Raw genomic sequence first — 14,549 nt, forward strand, 5'->3', positions numbered from 1 at the left:
TACGCACACACCCAATCCAGCCCACAGGCACACATGGAAACACACACACAATCCAGCACACAGACACACATGCACACACAAACACACGCACAACCCAGCACGCAGGCACACATGCTCCCCCCCACACAGCACACGCACATACTGGCATGCAGGCACACACACACATACGGGCACACAGGGGCACACGCGGGCAGGCAGGCAGGCACACGCACACACACACACACACACACACACACACCACTGGCTCACACCCAACAGCACACACATTCACAGCCCATATTCACACCCAACCTGTCCACTCCCTGATAGTCACATACTGCTGCACACCAAAGCATAACTAGCCATGTGAAACGTGCACACAAGTGCACTCCATCACCTGGCCACATGCGCCCCAAAGCCTGCCATTACCCAGCCTCACAGCAGCCGGACAGGCAGAGCTCAAGGAAAAGTGGTTACTTCCCTGCCCTGTAACTGCTGTTCTTCGAGATGGGTTGCCCCTGTCCATTCCACTTCAGGAGTGCGCCTGCCCCATGTACCTGGAGCTGGGCTGGAGTTTCCTCCCATGGTGGTTCCCACGGGGGCAGCATGTGCACCCTTCGCACACGCATGCTCCCAGCAGCTGGTGTAAAGGGCAGAGCCAGCCCAGCGCTCCCTCAGCTCGTTCCCACTGGAATCCAGGACATATATGCCAAAGTAGAGGGGAAGGAGGGTGTGTCGTGGGATGGATGTGTGCAACGCGCCTCAAAGAACAGCAGTTACAGAACAGGTAAGCAAACATTTTAATTCTTCGAGTGACTGCACTTGTCCATTCCACATTAGATGACACACAACCAGTTCAGGATGGAGGAGGGTTTCAGAGCCTATCTGAGCCACGATTGCAACACAGCCCTCCCAAATCTAGCCTCAGCGCTCGAGGCTTGGGAGAGAGCACAGTGGCTAGTGAACATATGCCCCAGTGCCCAGGTTGCAGCTCTGCATATGCTACTGATGGGCACCTGTCCAACCCTGCTGGCACCGCTGAGCCCATGGAGAGTGTGCTGACACTCTCCCAGTGGAGGTCCTCGAGCAGTACCAAGGCACAGCAGAAGCCAGGATCCAGTCCAGGAAGGTATTCTCTGCAACAGGACAGGCACCACCTTCATTTTATCAGCGAAGGAAACAAGCAGCTGAGGGGTCCCTGTAACCTGCTTCGTCCTGTCCAGGTACAAGGCTAAAGCCCTGTGGACGTCCAGACTGTGAAGTGTCACTTTGTCCTTATATGAAGGAGGTTTTGGAAAAAATGTTGGTAAATAGATAGACTGATTAAGGTGGAAATCCTAGCCCACTGTAGTCAGAAATTTAGGATGTGGGCACAAATATAACTTGTTATAACAAATTGTGTATGGGTGGGGGGTCTGCTACTAATGCCCAAAGCCCAGCTACTCCTCCTGGTGCAAGTAATAGCTACTTTTGTGGAGAGAGGCCGAAATGAACCCAGAGCCATAGATTCAAGAGCTGGACATATTAATGGCAACAAAACCAAATGCAGGCCCCATGGAGGTGTGGGGTCTCTACCGGTGGAAAGTGCCTGTCCAGTCCTTTTGAGAATCATACAGTGACAGGGTTGCAACATACAGACCTACCCTCTGTAGGGGATGGAGCGCAGCAGTTGCACCAGCTGACCCCTCAGAGAACTGAGGGAGAGCCCTTTCCCTTTAACGTAGAGTCAATGCTCCAATAAGTGAGGAGAACAGTGCACAGGAGGCAGACCCCGCTGCTGGGCCACACCAAGAAAGGAAGTTAGACCTGGGGGATGGCTTTCTGTGGGTTCGGAGAACCTCTAGGGAACACTCTGTCTCTGAACTGGTCGTCACCCAGCATCCCAGCTATCAGATGAAGGCTGGAAGGGTTGGGGTTCAGCAGTTGGCTGTGGTTCTGTGAAATTATGTCTGTGATGTGAGGACGAGTCGTGGGCTCCTGGATGGAAAGATTCAAGAGGTCGGAGAACCAGTGCTGTCCAGGAAGGAGGACAGAGCTCAGGTTCTCTTAGTTGGAGAGAAGCCTGGTTGTACAGGAAGCAGTACTGACATGTCCTTGGTGATTAACAGGCCCAAGGAACAAAAGAGGGCCTGGATCTGCTCAAAGCTGATCTCCACCTGATACCTGGATCATCCTCATACCAACCAATCACCCAGGACAGGAACACCTGGCTGCCTGCTTTCCTGAAAGGCAGCGCCGCCACCTCCATGCACTTTGTGAGGGCTCAAGGGGCTGAGGACAGACTAAACAGGGGGCTGTGAATTGATCATAGACCTTTGCCACAAGGAACCTTTGCCTCAGTGATCTTGTGGGTCTGGCGGATGGCCAGGTGTACGTAAGCGTCTTTTAAGTTGAAGGCAGCATACCAATCGTCGGGATCTAGGGACAGGATAACACAGGCCGGGTAATCATGCCAAACTTTCTGTTTGTTAAGTATTTGTTCAGGTTTCGCAGATCGAGAATAGGCCTGAGGCCTCCCTTGGACTTTGAAATGGGAAAATCTCTCCCCCCAGTGCTGAGGAGGTACCGGTTCTATAGCCTCTGATTGCAAAGAGACTGCACTTCTGTAATGAGAGCAGGCCATGAGATCAGTGCCTGAAAAGGGACAGGGAAGTGGGAGGTGTGGGGGAACAGTGACAAGCTGCAGGATAGAACCCAAACTCAATCAGTTGTAACAGGGCTCCAAGAACCTAGCAAGCGGGACAACCTGCTGCCAGAGGGAGGGAGAGAGATCCGATCCCAACAAGGTGGTACGCTGGCCTTGACTAAGGAGTCAGATAGACTGAGTAGCTGTCGTGGGTTATCTCCATGGAGCTATTGCAGGAGGAGGAGTTGGCAACCCTCTCTCTTTCGGATTTATGGCACCTCTTCATATGCTCAGGCTGCCTTGGTGGATACAAGGGGTACCTCTGCTGAGTCTGAGGATGAAACTGCTTCCTCTTAAGACCCAGGTGTAAACACCCCAGAGACTCAAGGGCTGCCCTAGAGTCTTCTAGGGAATGCAGCACTTTCTCCATTTTCCCCAAAACAAACTAGGATCCTCTACTGGGAAATCCTCACTCATCTGCTGGCCCTTAGCTGGTGTTCCAGGTTGCAGCCCAGAGGAGTGTCGCATTGTGACCACAGATGCTGTCACTCCTGGCACAGTGTGTACCATCAACAGCCAACTGAGGCAAGTTGCCAGATACCAGACAAGCTTCCTTCAGCATGGCCTGATATTCTTGCTTAGCCTGTCTAGCAGTTGTCGATGAATTTAGCCATATTGTCTCACATGGAGAAATCGTATCTGGTCAAGACAGCCGGGTAGTTTGCAATTCTAAATTGTAACCCTGAGCATGAATACATTTTTCTACCAAAAAAATCAAGCTTTTTTTATTCTTTATCCTTAGGTAGATTTGGAACATCCATGATGTGATTTCTCGTTGAGTGCAATCACCACCAAAGAACAAGGGTGGGCTGCATGTAGAAGTACTTGGGACCTTGGGATGATACTTGGTATGTCCCCTCTGTTCTCTCAGCAGTGGGTGGAAGAGATGCCAGGGTTTGTCACAATTTTTTGTGGGCTCCAAGATGGCTTCACTAATTGGTAGAGTTACTCTACCAGGCCCTGAAGTGTGCAAGATATCCACCAATTTACATTGATTCCCCTACACCGTTTCTACCTGCACACCCACGGAGCTGCCCTCTCTTTTTCATAACTCTTGTTAGGCCTTAGAATTGTCCTGAATCTGGGATGATGACTCCAACACTGTTGCTTCATCAAGAGAGGACAAAGATGTACTCAGGGGTGGCTGTACAGGATGGTGCACTGGTGGCTGTAATGAGGTTATATCAGTTGGGTCCAGTTATGACTGTAAAACCTCTGATTCTTGATGGGTACCAAGGTCGGAACTTGGATTGGCACGGGGCATGACTCTTTGCCTTGGAGGAGATTTGAATATTCAAGGCACTGGAGAAGCTCAAGAAGTTGGGGGCATCCCCCACAGATTCCAGAATGGCCACTGGTAAGGCATTGGGTCCCAGTTATAAGTGTCCCATGGCCATATCCCTGGATCTACTCCTGTGGGAGCATCAGTGCTGAGACCTTGATCTTCATGAGGAGGAGGGCAAATTGAGATCTCCTGTTGTATGACTGGGATGTGTAAGATCCGACCTCCGACTCCAAAGATAAATAGGAGTAATCGGAGGGCCACGGAGGCAGGGTATTGGGTGGAGTAGAAAGGACTGGCAGTCAAGATCTATGATTGGAAGTGAGGGCTTACCCACCGACGGTTCCAAGCCTTTGTTTGGAAGATGTGCTGAAGTCTTGGCAGTCATCGGTACCAAGGGCTGCTATGTCAAAACCGGCATCGAATGATAGGGTGACAAAGTTGTAGACAGCACCGGCACTTGTGAAGAGGTAGGCGGTACTGATAACCCTACAGCCTGTAGAATCAGGGAGCCCAGTACCGAAAGGCAAAGATCTTTAGCTGCTTCCTACTCTTCACGTGTAGTCGGTATTGAGAGCACTGTATGAAGCTGAAATCACACAAGGCCCCGGCAATGGAATCAGTCTCAATGGTGCCAAGGTTGGTGCAGAGTCAATGACTTCACATGAGTGGCCAAGGAAGTATGTGGTAGTGGGAAGTGCCTCACCTAATCTGGGGCTCTAACCTGGGTACCCAACTTGCTCCTGGAAGGTCACAGAATCATAGAAATGTAGGCCGGAAGGGATCTCGCTAGGTCATCTAGTCCAGTGCCCTGCACTTAGGGAGGACTACGTATTATCTAGACCAGTGGTTCTCAGACTTTTACATTGGTGACCCCTTTCACACAGCAAGCCTATGAGTGTGATACCCCCCTTATAAATTAAAAACACATTTTTTATATTTAACTCTCTTATAAATGCTGGAGGTGAAGCAGGGTTTGGGGTGGAGGCTGACAGCTCCCGACCACCCCAAGTAATAACCTTGCGACCCCTTGAGGGGTCATGACCCCCAGTTTGAGAACCCCTGATCTAGACCATCCCTGACAGGTGTTTGTCTAACCTGCTCTTAAAAATCTCCAGTGACAGAGATTCCACAACCTCCCTAAGTCAGTGGTTTTCAACCTGTGGTCTGTAGACTACTAGGGGTCCACAGACTATGCCTACGGGATCTATGAAATTTTGTCATTTCCTTAGAACAGTGGTTTTCACCTGTGGTCTGCAGACCCTTGGAGGTCTGCAGACTATGACTAAGATTTCCAAAGGGGTCCACACCACCATTCGAAATTTTTTAAGGGTCCAAAAATGAAAAAAAGTTGAAAGCCATTGCTCTAGGTAATTTGTTCCAGTGCTTAACTACCCTGATAGTTAGGAAGCTTTTCCTGTTGTCTAACCTAAATCTCCCTTGCTACAATTTAAGCCCATTAGTTCTTGTGCTTCCTTCAGTGGTTAAGGAGAACCATTTATCACCATCTTTATAACAAGCTTTTACGTACTTGAAGACTGTTCTCATGTCCCCCCTCAATCTTCTCTTCTACAGACTAAACAAACCCAATTTTTTCACTCTCTCCTTGTAGGTTATGTTTTCTAGACCTTTAATCATTTTTCTTGCTCTTCTCTGGACTTCCTCCAATTTGTCCCCATCTTTCCTGAAATGTGGCGCCCAGAACTGGACACAACACTCCAGTTAAGGCCTAATCAGCGCAGAGCAGAGCGGAAGAATTACTTCTCGTGTTTTTCTTACAACACTCCTGCTAACACACCCCAGGATGATGTTTGCTCTTTTTGCAACAGTGTTACACTGTTGACTGAGATTTAGTTTGTGATCTACTATAACACCTAGATCCTTTTCTGCAGTACTCCTTCCTAGGCAGTCATTTGCCATTTTGTATTTGTGCAATTAATTATTCCTTCCTCAATGGAATACTTTGCATTTGTCCTTATTGAATTTCATCCTATTTATTTCAGACCATTTCTCCAGTTTGTCAGGACCATTTTGAATTCTAATCCTGTCCGACAAAGCGCTTGCGATCCCTCCCAGCTTGGTATCATCTGCAAACGTTATAAGTGTACTCTGTATGCCATTATCCACATCATTTATGAAGATACTGAAGATACTGGGTCAGAACCAGACCCAAGACAGATCCCTCAGGACCCCACTCAATATACCCTTCCAGCTGGACTGTCAACCATTGATAACTATTCTCTGAGCATGGTTTTCCAACCAGTTATGCACCCACCTTATAGCAGGTTTGTCTAAGCTATATTTCCCTGGTTTGCCAGGCCCTGGGGTCTCCTTGATGAGGAAGGTCTCCTAGGCTTTGAAGAATGCAGATTGTCTGACTTCTGTCTCTTGCGCAGCACCAGAGATGGAGAATGATGCTTCCTTCCCAAGTCCCTGGAAGCACATTGCCCAGAGGGGCACTCCGAGGCGCAGCAGAGTCGGTGGCTCTGCGTACCGAGTGGCTGAGTTCTGAGAGAGGATGCAGTGCCGCTTACGTCAGCGGGTGTCAAACCATCCCCTCTCTGGATTTCCTGGCCCTAGTCTTGAACTTCCTGCAGATCAGGCGCTTACCCCAAACATGTCCCTCTCCCAAACACTTTAGACTGCGGAGGTAGGGATCACTGACTGGCAGAGATTTAAATACAGCCAGAGCAGTATTTAAATTCCAGAGGCATAGGCATTTCCTGATCCCGGGCATCAATGACATAAAGTAAAAGCTGAAATATCAAAACAATAAAACAAAAAGCCAAGCGAGCACCACTACCTAAAACGAATGCTAAACCGACTATTCAAACTATTGACAGCAGTGTAAAGAAACAACGAGGAGTCCGGTGGCGCCTTAAAGGCTTGCAGATTTATTTGGGCATAAGCTTTTGTGGGTAAAAAATCCACTTCTACAGATGCATCTGAAGAAGTGGATTTTTTACCCATGAAAGCTTATGCCCAAATAAATCTGTTAGTCTTTAAGATGCCACCGGACCCCTCATTGCTTTTGTGGATACAGACTAACACAGTTACTCCTCTGATACTCAGTGTAAAGAAGTTTTCTCTGAGAGAAATGGGAACTTGTGTGACAAGACACACGTGCTTCAACTACCGATCATGGCTAGTGAGAAGGAACTGAGGGAGGCTCCTCTCTTAATACAATCGGCTAGTGGCATGAGTGTGTAGAGGGTGCATATGTTGCCCTGATGGATACCTGACTTTGGTGTGCTGGGCACACACACCTGAAGCGGAATGGACATGTGCAATCACTTGAAGAGGAAAAAGAAATGCACAGAGGGAGAACAAACCCAGAGAACAGTGGATGCCTGCAGGAGGGTCGGTTCTAAAGCTTCCCATCACACCTTGAACCCTTCACTGCACCCAAGGAATTCTGTCCACAAACCCTTCCCTTCAATCTCCGCCTAGGACTGCCAAGGGAGCTGGTTATATACTAGTCACCCCCCACCCTTTTCCCACCAGGCCTCGCCACAGGCAGGACCACAAAAATGACCTCCATGTTCAACTACATTTCCCATGATGCCTTGCCACAGACTGCCATAATATGTACATCACCGAGGGCTTTGAGGAGCTCCTGCCTTGGCTTAAATGCCAGGGACAAGAGACTGGGCTCCTGTTTCAGCCCAGTCTGCTTCCTCAAGGCTGTTCTCCCTCCATGCTAGTGCCCTGAAATCAGGGGTGCCACCAACATTCTTCTCAGGAGAGGGCCCGGGGGGGGGGCCCAGTCCCCAGGTTACCTATCCAGTAGCAGAGGTCACAGCATATGTTACATCCAACTTCCTCATCAGCAGGATCCTGCTGTGTGCATGCATTGCATTTTGGGAGGTGAACGCATGCACACGGGGTTCCCCTTCCCCTCTTTGCATTGCCACGCAAGTCCTCGCCAAGCCACCACCTCCCCTTCTGGAGCAGACCCAGGAGTGCAAGAGGTAGAGGAAGCAGTGTGAAGAGATGGCGGCCCAGGGTTCTGGGAAGCAGGGAGCCTGGTCAGAGACCTCTCCCGCCTCCCTTCCCACCAGAGAGACCGGAACCGGCTGGGACCTCTCCCCCCACCCCTCCCCTCCCACCAGAGAGACTGGGACCGGCTAGGACCTCTCCCCATTCCCCTCCCACCAGAGGGACTGGGACTGGCTGGGACTTCTCTCCCCTCTCCTTCCCTGGAGTGAATTTGAAGTAGTGTTGGTCTATGGCCAAGGGAAGACCTGGGTCCCCCGTTGTTGCACTCCTGTCTGATTACAGATATACTCACACGTGCACACAACAGCACGCATGCATGCTCAGACAAACAGACACCCACACACAACTCCACTGATTTAGCCAAGCGTGGTGTGGCACCTGACCCAGCTCCACAAGGAGGCGATTACAGGAAAACCTCAACTTTAGCATGGCCCATGTGCTTGCAGAGAAAAGCCCAAAGCGGGACCTCAGTGCAGTCTGAAGGGTCAGAATCAGACAGGCAAATAGGAGGGTCCCAGCACTTCCACTGGAACAACCTCCCACGTTTGTGGACCTGCCCGTGATTTTGGAACACTTGGGGCAGGCGATGGTGTGGCACGCAGGGAGTCTATGCACGTTACACTCACAGGAAAAATGACACCCTGGGCACCTACCCACAGAGACGTGTGCCAGCAATGAGCATGCGCAGTCATTTGTGCAGCACAACCCACAAGGGCAAACACTCAATAACACAAACACACCAAAGGACACCCTGCACCTGAGAAATGACCGCTGCTTCCCCTGTGCACAGCCCCTACTCACCAGCACACACTCCCACGTGTGCCCTGTGCAAGAACAACTCCTGTTCACCAACATACATACTACCACACGTGCCCTGTGAAAGCACGGCCACAATTCACCAGCACAAGCACTGCCATGTGTGCCCTGCGAAAGCACAGCCCCTATTCACCAGCGCACACACTCCCACCTGTACCATGTCAAAGCATGGCCCCTACTCACCAGTGCACACATACTCCGGTGTGTGTGCTGTGAAAGCATGCCCTTATTCACCAGTGCACACACTCCCATGTGTGTGCTGTGAAACAACTGCCTCTATTCACCAGTGCACACACACTCCTGAGTGTGCTGTGAAAGCACGGCCCTTATTCACTGGCACGCACACTACCACGTGTACCCAATAAAAGCACAGCCCCTATTCACCAACGCACATATTCCCACACGTACCCTGTTAATTCCCGGGCCCTACTGACCAGCACATGCGTGCATGTGTATGTGCTATGAAAGCACGGCCCCTATTCACCAGCGCTCGCACTCCCACGTGTACCCCGTGAACGTGCGGCCCCTAGTCACCAACTCCCCCCAGGTGAAAGCACAACTCGTATTCCCCAGCACACGAACTCCCACATGTCCCCTGTGCAGACATGTCCCCCGTTCCCCGGCCTAAGCACTCCCCCATGCTCCCTGTGAAGACGTGCCCCCTCTCCCCCGGCGCGCACGCTGGGAAAGCACAGCCCCTAGCTGCTTGTGCCCGCACTCCCACACGTGCAAACACGATGGCTATTCCCTGGCACACACACCTCGAAACACATGCCCACCAGCACATGCGCTCGCCGCTCTGTCCGTGCCCATGTTCATCACACCCGCTGTGTTTAATTAGTCCTGAAGGGCTCCCCACCCGCCTCCCCTGCCTGGGCCGAGGGAACCCCACTTGTGGCTAGTTTGCGGGGCAGCGGGAGCCGGCCCGAGCCCTGAGCCCGGTGTGGTGCCCGCGGGGCCAGCACAGCTCTTACCTTTGGAGCAGAGCCTGTTCACGGCACAGGGAGAGGATGGCAGGGCCCGAGTAACCATAGCAGCGCTGGCGAGCGCCAGGAGCCAGCCAGCGTGCAAGTGAGCCAGCCAGCGAGCGAGCGAGCGGAGTGCTGGGGGTGGGGGCGGAGGGGATTCGGGAGAGGAACAAGAAAGATAAATTTCTCCTGCGAACTCAGCCCCCCTCACAGCCTGGGGAGCCGAGTGTTAGTTTAAGGTGTTGTCATGGCAACCGGAGTATGTGTGAGGAGAGAGGGAGAGGGAAGGAAAGTTCAAAGCCAGCCGGGCGGGGGGGCTGGGTCTCCTGGGGGTACCCGGCAGGTGCCACCCCCCCCCGCCCCAGCGCCCCTCAGAAACACTACCCCCGCCCTGAGCTGGCTCCCTTTTGGGGGGACAGGAATCCAGGGCACAGCCAGCTGCCAGAGCTCTCTACCCACCCCCCATGCCGCCATCGCTGAGCACCCCTCACCTCGGCGCCCTTCCCTCGGAATCCCCCTCCCCTCTGGGAGCCAGCCCCACCTGGCCCAGCAGCTGCCCCGTGGGCCACCCCGCCCCAGGCCCAGGCCTTGGGGCGAAAGCTGCCTCTGGCCAGGGGGTGTCACTTGCCCGGGGCGGGCGCGTGCCCAGGGCAAGTCCTGGCCTCTGGCGGCCCCCAGCCCCGGCCCGCTGGGGCCTTCTCCCTGCAGGTGGCGCCATCCGCTCACAAACTGTGGGGGCCGTGAGCCCTGCCTGAGCCCCCCGGCCAAAGCAGCCAGGTGGGGGGCTCCTGTGGGGGGCGTGGGAACACCCAGGGGCACATCAGCCCAGGACGCAGCCACTCTGGTTCACACGCACCCTCTGCACACACGAGAGGGACCAGACGCAGTGTCGGGGGGCCACGAGCGGAGTGAGGGGGTCTCTGCTCGGAGCTGGGGAGCCTCCCACAGTCAGGGGGGTCTAAACCTCTCCCATCAGGCCCTGCTTCCCCCAAAGCCCCTGTGCATGGGTCAGCACCGTGCACCTGTGTGCATGCCAGCACGGTACACCCCTGTGTATGGGTGGCAGGCACGGTACGACCCTGAGTGCGGGCGGTGGGCACAGTACACCCCTGTGTGTGGGCGGCAGGCATGGTACACCCCTGTGCGCTGGTAGGGGGCACGGTACACCCCTGGGTGTGGGCGGTGGACACGGTACACCCCTGGGTGCAGGAGGTGGGCATGGTACACTCCTGGGTGCAGGTGGTGGGCACGGTACACCCCTGGGTGCAGGTGGTGGGCATGGTACACTCCTGGATGCAGGAGGTGGGCACGGTACACCCCTGGATGCAGGTGGTGGGCACGGTACACCCCTGGGTGCAGGAGGTGGGCACGGTACACTCCTGGGTGCAGGCGGTGGGCACGGTACACCCCTGGGTGCAGGCGGTGGGCACGGTACACCCCTGGGTGCAGGAGGTGGGCACGGTACACTCCTGGGTGCAGGCGGTGGGCACGGTACACCCCTGGGTGCAGGAGGTGGGCACGGTACACTCCTGGGTGTAGGCGGTGGACACGGTACACCCCTGGGTGCAGGTGGTGGGCACGGTACACCCCTGGGTGCAGGTGGTGGGCATGGTACACTCCTGGGTGCAGGTGGTGGGCAAGGTACACTCCTGGGTGCAGGTGGTGGGCACGGTACACCCCTGGGTGCAGGTGGTGGGCATGGTACACCCCTGGGTGCAGGTGGTGGGCACGGTACACCCCTGGGTGCAGGTGGTGGGCACGGTACACTCCTGGGTGCAGGTGGTGGGCAAGGTACACTCCTGGGTGCAGGTGGTGGGCAAGGTACACCCCTGGGTGCAGGTGGTGGGCATGGTACACTCCTGGGTGCAGGTGGTGGGCAAGGTACACCCCTGGGTGCAGGTGGTGGGCATGGTACACTCCTGGGTGCAGGTGGTGGGCATGGCACACCTGTGTGCACACAGGCATGGTACACGCCTGTGTGGAAGCAGCTCTATGCTAAGCCACACCCTAACCTTGTAGGGGGAAGCTCAGGGCACTGGCCATGGCCATGCCACGCCCTGCGGGGAGGGGAGCTGGGGGCTCTGCCCATGGCCACATCCTTCTATGGGGGGACGGGAGCTGGGGGCTCTGTCCTTGGCCCCGCCCTGCCCTGGGGGGGGAGGGGAGCTGGGGGCTCTGTCCTCAGCGACGCCCTGCCCTGCGGGGTGGGGAGCCGGGGGCTCTGCCCAAGGCCATGCCCTGCCCTGGGGGGAGGGGGGATTCTCAGGTGCCCTTTAGGGCCTGGAGTGGGGGTCGTAAACATCACTTTTGTGACAAGTACAAAGGACAGCACAGACTCAGGAACTCAGCCCAGAGCGAGGTGTGTGTGTGTGTGTGCATGCCTGTGTGTGTGGATGTGGGGGTGCGTGAATCTGCGTGTACCTGGATGTGGGTGTGTGAATGTACATGTGTGGGGGGGGTGGATGTAGGGGTGTGAGCATTTGCGTGTATGTGTGTGTATATGGGTGTGTGTGTGAGTGTGGATGTGTGTTCATGTGTGGTGTGAGTAGTGTGGATGTGGGGATGTGTGCATCTGCGTGTACGTGTGTGGGGGTGGGTGTGCGTGGGCTGGGGGGAGGTAGAACTCGCTCACCACAATCGTTCTCAGTGACGCTAGCACCATCGGGGAGCTCCAGGAATGCAGCTGATTGTACCTACACCCTTATTGCTTGGTGCCATTCGCTCTTTTAATCTTTCCTTATCAACCGAATTTTCACACCATGAAATTCAGGCGAGTTAAAATGTTCTCAGCCCCCTCTTCCCATCTGTTCCTGCCCCTCCCGCCACCACCTTCCTCCCCCCCCCCCATCCCCCCACGCACAAATCTGCAGGCAGGATTCCACTTGCTGGAGCAGCTAATGAACGGGGAGGAGGCTGGTGCATGGCCCATCTCAGGGCGTGCAGGGGCGAGAGGCTGCAGCCCTCCCTGCCAGTGAGATTTCCCATGTGCCAACAAGACGCTTCCCTGCCGCACACGGGAATTACCGCCAGCAGCTGAGAGTGCGGCACTGAGCCGTGCACGCCCCAAAGGAGTGTGCGGCTGGACTCCGGCTCACCAGGGAGCTCTCCGTGCACAGCACAAGCCCTGGCCACCGGCCTGGCCCAGGCAGCAGGCTGCTCTGCCCACCCTCCTCATGGCCCTGGCCACAGAGCCAGCCAGGACCCTGCCCCTAAAGCTGGGCTTGACTCCGCTCTCCTGGAGCCCAACAATGGGGCTTCAGCAGAGCCCATGAGAGCGCGGGGCCCCACCCTGTTGGGGCAGAGCAAATGGCAGAGTGCCCAGCACTCCCTGCTAGACAGGAGGAGGAAAGCCCTGGCGAGTGCATGAGCCGTGCCCTGGCTGCTTTGCTGCCCCTTCCCCGTCGTGCCCTCCCTGGCTTGGCAGCTCCTCGGGGCAGGGAGCGGGTGGGTCTGCCGGGAGAGCCAAGCACAGTGGACTCTGGAGGTGGGGCGGTGCCAGCGCTTCGGGAGGCCGGGCCCATGATGGGCAGTAGCCACCATCGCGAAGCAGGAGGGTCTCTCCCAGCCCCAGTGGCCCCCCCCCACGTCCAGGGAGGCCCAGCTCCTAGCCAGTTCCCTCGGCCCAGAACTCAGTGCGGGCCCAGCCAGCGGGCCCCACTTACCTCCACAGCGGCTCCTGCTCCCGGCCTCGCTCAGGGCCAGTGCCAAAAGGAAACCTGCAGCCACTGGCTCTGCCCCTTTCCTGCCAGGAAAAGGACGCCCCTTCAGGCTCTCGCCTGCCCCCTCTCCAGCCACAGGACAGAACCCGCCTCCCCAGGCTGAGACACTGAATGAGCCCTTTGGCCCAACGCGGGAGGGAAGCCCATAGACAGGGCGAAGTAGCGATGCTGGGCGGAGATGGGCTGGGGGGCCGTGTATATGCCTGGCTTGGGAGGGCTCTGTCTGTGTGTACGTGTGTTGTGGGGCCTGTACCGTGATGGAGGGGTGTGTGTGTGTGTGTGCGCGCGCACACACACTTCCCAGGGAATCTGGACACACACCGGGCAAGTCAGGATGTGCCTTCCACAGACTATCTGCACAGCCAGGAAGCACCTTGCCAGAGCAGTGATTTCCACTTCCTCCTGCTCTGCGCCCAGAGGAAACCCCCCGCCCCACCCCCAGGCTGTGATGGGGGGCAGCCTCCTCCCCCGGGACTGTCTGTCAGCCCCATAGGAATGCAGAAGGCACAGGGAGGGGCAGTTTGCATCCAGGCCTGGTGCACTCATTGCATGAACCAGGGGCCGGATGGGTTGCGCAGGGGCGGGGCTGAACTGAGAGGGTGGGGCCGGATGGAACCTGTGGGGCCAGGCAGGGAAAGGATGGAGCGTGTGGGGATGAGTGGGCAGGGGCAGAACAGAGCGTAGAGAGCTGGGCAGAGGTGGGGCCGGCCAGAGGGTGTGGGACATGATGGAATGTGTGGGGCTGAGCAGGGAAAGGACCAAGCCTGTGGGGCCAAGCCAGGAGGGGGCTGGATGGAGCATGTAGGGCCGAGCTGAGAGCGGGCAGGACAGAGTGTGCGGAGCTGGGCAGACATGGGACTGGCCTGAGGGTGTGGGGCAGGATGGAATGATCGTTAATGGTAATAGCTACTCAGGTAGTCCTTAAGGCAACCCCCCAGCAGCACTGTGTCCTGCAGGGCCCACTCATACCAGTGGGGCCAGCAGCGACCCACAGGGACCGCGCCCCCTACTGAATCCCCAGCACTCCACCCTGGAGTCCCTCGGTGGCTTCTGGTGGCCTCCCATCCCACGGCCAGCCCTGCCCACCTGGCCTGCCCCTG

At 55.8% G+C, this 14,549-nt stretch overlaps 2 protein-coding genes across 3 annotated transcripts in view; both read right to left on the minus strand.

Annotated features, from left to right (window-relative positions):
• The window catches only part of SHANK3 (SH3 and multiple ankyrin repeat domains 3), a 755,611-nt gene extending 742,173 nt beyond the window's left edge, over positions 1-13,438 (minus strand). Inside the window, exon 1 of one of the 2 annotated variants that reach the window (XM_043522025.1) lies at positions 13,393-13,438. The gene's annotated coding sequence lies outside the window, so the exon portion shown is untranslated. The remainder of the gene's footprint in view (positions 1-13,392) is intronic. The other variant, XM_043522029.1, reaches the window with a different exon arrangement.
• LOC119566769 (histidine-rich glycoprotein) lies at positions 10,739-11,695 on the minus strand. The gene has a single exon (XM_037903763.1). It carries the CDS (start codon positions 11,693-11,695, stop codon positions 10,739-10,741), a length of 957 nt encoding a protein of 318 aa, XP_037759691.1.
• Positions 13,439-14,549: the final 1,111 nt, after the last annotated feature.

Source organism: Chelonia mydas, chromosome 1 (genome assembly GCF_015237465.2).
Source record: "Chelonia mydas isolate rCheMyd1 chromosome 1, rCheMyd1.pri.v2, whole genome shotgun sequence".
Classification (NCBI taxonomy): Eukaryota; Metazoa; Chordata; order Testudines; family Cheloniidae; genus Chelonia; species Chelonia mydas.